General features: G+C 37.2%; 1 protein-coding gene across 1 annotated transcript; it reads left to right on the top strand.

Annotated features, from left to right (window-relative positions):
* Positions 1-4225: 4225 nt before the first annotated feature.
* Positions 4226-5886, top strand: LOC147847359 (BTB/POZ domain-containing protein At5g60050-like). The gene has a single exon (XM_087339286.1). It carries the CDS (start codon positions 4778-4780, stop codon positions 5810-5812), a length of 1035 nt encoding a protein of 344 aa, XP_087195412.1. The 5' UTR covers positions 4226-4777; the 3' UTR covers positions 5813-5886.
* The last annotated feature ends 26 nt before the right edge of the window (positions 5887-5912 follow it).

Below are 5912 nucleotides of genomic sequence, written 5' to 3'. Positions count from 1 at the left end.
CACACAATACCATGGTAATGGTGGTCAAAACAACTTTCTACATTAAAAAAGGTAAAAGGAGTGACGTTTCTTCCATTGGCGTACAACCCAACCAACTTTTGTATTGTTTTTAGCTTTATCAAGGCTAACCTTTATGTTTAAATAATTAATGAAGTTGTCGATAAACTATTGGTTGTCTACATATGTTTTTCAATACTGGCAAAGTTGGCATATTGACGACATTCTTCTTTCAATTGCAACTTTTATTACTAGCCATTACTACAAATAATTGTTATCATTCTAACGAATACTTTCTTAGCAACAAGTGTGCATGATCTCAGTCTAAAAACATGAATTTTTAACACCATATCAAACCCAACACGTTAAGTGTGGACCATGCAGTTGCATTTTGTTTCAATTGGGAGCTTTAAAATTAGTGTGATCAAAGTCTCATCAACATGGCAATATCTTTTGGGTTTGAATGACAAAATGGTTGAATTGGAAGTGATGGCCAAGAAGCCCCACCACCCATGTGAACAAACCTACAAACTAGTGCACACTTTTGTATTTTAGTAGAAGCCATATTCTATATCTATTACATTCATCCTCTACGAAAAATATCACATTGGCATTGTTAGTAAGTGTGAATGTGGTCTTTGGGAGGCAATGGTGTGGAAATTGTAAAAAAAAAACATATGCATCGGCTTATAAAGTTTGATAAGGGTTTGTATACATGTTGTGAAGTTCATGTCGTGTTGATGTTTATGTCTTGACTCTACACTCAAACCATTTGATGATACATTGACTCAATCATGCATGGACTTCATAGTTTGCCTTACTTTCACACTTAGAAATTATGAATCCATTGTGGGCACATAATCACTTTGGTAAGAAGATATTGACATATTGTCAACCCTATATTTTATATGTACTCTCACAAAAGTAACTAAGACAACTAAATGTAGCATGCAAGCAAATGTAAGCAAGTGCACATGGTTGGGACAGAGAATTGATAGAAAACATAAAAAGGTCAAAACTACAAAATTATTGTTAGAAGAGAATGCAAGAAATAATGTTCAAAATTGGTGACAATAAGGCAGTAAATGCAATGGCTAATGATAAAATAACATAATGCCTATTGCCATATGATATGTTAATGCTAGATGATTCTATATGATAAATCCAAGAATAATTGTGGGGGAGTTGTGGCAAATTGTGGCATTCAATAAAAAAGTTCAATGATAAGGTGTAATGAGGGCAACAATTGTGATATTCAGTGCAAGAGTTCAATGAGAGACCATAATGAGGGAGTAGCGGTTGTAATTTACTTCCGTTTTCGTTGGTAAAAAAGACAAGTTGCATTTTATTACACTGAGAGATGTAATGAGATTTCTATATATAAGATACATAGGTGAGGCATTGTTGGCAATCCACCTTTAGAGATGTACAACAATGTTGTTAAAATATAAATAACACCCCTCCTACTAAGGACAATATCAAAACTACCAAGCTGAAATTAAAAACATTTGTCGCCCTCTCTATTCTCAATTCGACTAGCTCTCTAAATCACGTCTCCCTCTCCCTCTCTAAAATCATAACTCCATTATTGTAAATTAGAACTCTATCCTATCCTCTTGTTAGCCATCCCCACCAATGCTTCCATATGACTTAGTTTGTGAGTTTGAGCATCACACTTCTATCCCTCAGCTCCAACTCTAATCCCCACCTTTTCAACCCTCGCATATACCTACATACATTAGCAAACTGATTGAACATTGAGTGTCACTTACCAATTACACACACACACACACACACACACACACACACAACATGAACTTGATAAGTGACATCGAGGTGACACTAAAATCTATCAAGTAGCTTTCTTAACATGCTCTTTTCGTTCTTCTATCAACATTGTAATATCTTTATTGCTTTTGAACCAGTGACCCTGATGTTGTAAACCACATGTTTCGCCACTCAACCAAAGGCTAAATGATCCGGAGTTGGTAAAACATACCATTTGTGTTAGTGCACCACAATGAGGGCAATATATGTAATGTTTTAGCACTACATTGGGAAATAAGGGAAGTTATCGTTTATCTCTATCAAATGAATGACAATTTTGTGTCTACTCGTTAACAAACAAGAACGTTATTATGTAACACTTTTGTGCTACGTTGAGAAAGTGGGCATGGCAATAAGAGGCAATTACATGACACAATGCACCAATAAGTTCATCGACGATGACTTCTTATAAGATTGTATATGTTTCATGTGAGTTAATATGTGCAACCTTATATACGAGGCGAATGCTTTGAAATGATAGTGGCAATCCTTTCACATAGTGCATCGACATCATTGGGTCAATTCCTATTGTTGTTCTTACAAGTTCATACATCTAGAAACAAGGAAAGAAAGAGTTCACAGTGGGGAAAAGCAAAAACAAAGGGAGATTTTCCATTTCTTTATCCATAGGAAACAAATAAGAAGCTTCCATGGAAAAAGCTTGAAGGAGAATAATAATGTCAAGACCCTTTGATTCTTACCCCGGGAGAAAGAAGAAAGGTTCCTTCTCCTTTTTCTTCACAAGGAAAAACCTTCCATCAAGGATTTTCCCTCTTCCTTTGAATACACGGAGAAAACAAAATGAGAAAAACCATGAAAGAATACAAACACAAGTCACACTTTTCTGTGTATTTTTCCTTTTTTGATCGATGAAAAACTAGAGAATCATTGCATATGCTTTCTTTCTTTATTGGCCACTTTTCTATTATCCTAAAGTGTGTGTATGTATGAATGGATGGATGATATGACACACCACAATATTATTACATGTTAGGATGTTTACACGGCTTTGTTATGGTACGAGGAGTGAGAGTGAACATTATTTGCATGTTTGCATGCGGAGTTTGTGTATACACTATCATCCCTTCGTACCTTACACGTGTCTTTTGATGATCTAAGTGAGCATACCACATATGATGGCACTGCATTACAAACATGGCTTTTAAGAGAGACCAAAACATAAATGCACCATCACTATATCACTGCTATTGTGACTTTGTATCCTAATTTGTACCTTCTAAATTATACGGGAGAACAAACGGCATGTCGCCACAATGCAAAAATAGGATGCACTTTACTACTGAGTTGTAAACTCATGGCCAATGCCATAACTTGATTGTTTACCAATCACCCCATGTGGTATATGTATCATGTATCACTTAGGCACATGGATCCATGTGACAATCATTCAATGCTTCTGCACATGATAATGCCCAATAAAGAGCATTAGTCCTTGTAGGCCACTAGAAGCCAGTGACAAGTGAGAAGGGCTTTGTGCGACACACATCACTTTCTCTCTATCGTTTATGGATGGTAAACACAAGGAGCGCCAATGGCCCCCGCCACAACGTTGCAACATATGGAATAGAAGGCAAACAACTTAAACAATAATTGAGAAGGTGGGTGATCCACCTATCAAGTCTAGCATGTAATCGAAACCGGTCGTGCCCAACTGGAAAAAGCTCCGAATGCATTCGATATAAGGGAGATAGATAGATTGTATTATCGTCTTCGGAGATCAAATATGACCTATGAGCGATACGCTGGAAGGGAAGAGAGAGAGAGAGAGGTGAGGAAGTTGGCTTTCAAACCCACAACGCAGTGCTTGTAGTGCTGACAACTTACCACTAGGGTAAGATACGATAATAAAAGAGAGAGAGAGAGAGAGAGAGAGAGGTCCTCCTCTTCTCTGGCAAGTTCCAACTAACACTTTACTAAGCAAAAAGAAAAGGAAAAAAGCAAAACAGAGGAACAGAGTACATACATTATTTATATAATGTATATGCATATATCATGTACTCTGTTCTTCCTCTGTTTTACTAACAAAAGAGAAAAAAGAAAAAAGAAAAAAGAAAACCAGAGGAACAGAGTACATGACATACATATATATACATACTGATATATGTACATTATTTATATATGTATATACATATATCATGTACATACTCTGAGGAACAGAGTACATGACATATGTACATATTTACATATACATATTGATATAATGTATGTAGTCTCTTCCTCTGCTTTACTAAGCAAAAAGAAAAAAGACGAAGAAAAACAGAGGAGCAGAGTACATGATATATGTATGTATAACAAGGGGAACAACTACCACTTGTTTCCTCAACCCCTCCCTACCCCTCAGTAGCTGACATTTATTCTTCACAAAAGAAAACAGACAACAAGGGAGGACCTTTTTTCTAAGCATATTTCCTGTTTGCCTTTTCCATTATCTATCTATCTATCTATCTATCTATCTATCTTTGCAAAGACAAAAGAAAACAAAACCCTAGATAAAAGAGAAAGAGAAATATGTCCCATTACAGAGCTAGCCTAGCCTAGCTGTACTCCAGAAATTTCTTTTCATTTCATTGCAAAACTCTGTTACATTCCATTTCTACAATTTGTTTTCCTTTGCCTTTGTGTTTTTGGCGTTGGATCATTCCATTTCTATCAGATTTGTGTATAATCTCCATTAGGTTTTTATGTGGGTATCTAAAAACATAGCCTTTTTCTTCTACATATATGTGGGTTTAGTTTTCTGGTATTTTGGGCAACATTTTTGCCCGATATCTGGAGGCGATCCATTGATGTAGTAAGAACAGAGGACAGAGAATATATATGTATACACAGCTCTCTATATAATATAGCTGTCTGTAGAAGTGCTTGATTTGGTGGACATTATGGCTCCTTGATTTGTTCTGATCTATTGAACGTATTGTTGGGAAGTTTTCTGATGGATATGCATAAGCGTGAGGCATTGGTGCGAACCAAATTGCTAGGAACATGGTGTTGCATTAGTAGGCCCTCGCCTATTAATGTGCTGCCATATCAAACAGCATCAACCGGAGTGCCTTGCAAACACCAGAGTAAGGCCCAGATGCAGGAACTAGAGAAGAAAAATCACAAAAGCAAAGCCTCAGAACAAAAAGAAAAAAAGAATCCTGAAGGTCGCACCCCAAACACGAGATCGGAGAAGCTAAAAAAGCTTGGTCCTGATGGAAACAAAGGTGTCAGAAAAGATGTCCTTAAGACTGGCGAGGTCGGGGCGTTAATAAAGCAAGGATTCATCAGCAGGACAAACCTCGATATTAAAAAGCCTCCCGATATGTTATCTCCTTCAGATGACCAACATACAAATCGAGGGGTGGTTGGGCCAGCCATTGTGTCCGAATCACCACCAAAGTACTCGAATTTTGCCTCATTTGTTAGCGATGGCCTTGCGATGAATGACATTGTTACTTCTACGTTTGATAACAAAAAGGCGGCATCAACATTATATGACATGATTTCTCAATACGAAGATCGCGAGGGGATGATCCAAGGACGATCCCTTCCGAAATCTAATGTCCAGAGGCACTCCAAACCACCTTTGGGTTCGAGCCTGGGCACTGGAACATTTCGATTTAATGACCCCTCCTCTTGTGATGTGAAACTTACTTTGAAAAGCCGAGAAGGTACAACTAGCTCTAGTCTTGCTGTCTTTGTTCATAGCCAAATACTAGCGACCCAAAGTAAGTTTTTTGCGACCAAGTTCAACGATTTGGGATTGAACGAGAATGGGGAGGTTCCTCGTCTCATCGAGATTTCCGATTGTGATAATGTTGAGATGTATGTTGAGACACTGCGGATGATGTACTCTAATGACATGAAAAAATCACTGGTTAAAGAGACTGTTTCCCGAGTTCTAAGCATTTTGAAGGTACATTACTTATACCTGAGTTTAAAATGTATGGCATATGGTGTTGGACTTCAAATTGTATCGGCTTGAGTGGTAGATTTGTTACAATTTCACTAACATTTGGGAACTTTTGGCATTACATTGAGAAATTCTGACTATTTCCCAAATGGCTTATTTTTAAACTATAATT

This window comes from Azolla caroliniana, unplaced genomic scaffold, assembly GCF_043228905.1.
Source record: "Azolla caroliniana isolate FFs.n. ecotype wild unplaced genomic scaffold, voAzoCaro1.0.p SCAF_1128, whole genome shotgun sequence".
NCBI classification, from domain to species: domain Eukaryota; kingdom Viridiplantae; phylum Streptophyta; class Polypodiopsida; order Salviniales; family Salviniaceae; genus Azolla; species Azolla caroliniana.
This window is presented reverse-complemented; position numbering and strand designations above follow the sequence as displayed.

Coding starts and splice junctions, on each gene's coding strand:
- LOC147847359 (XM_087339286.1), top strand. CDS start 4,778: ATGGATATGCATAAGCGTGAGGCATTGGTGCGAACCAAATTGCTAGGA.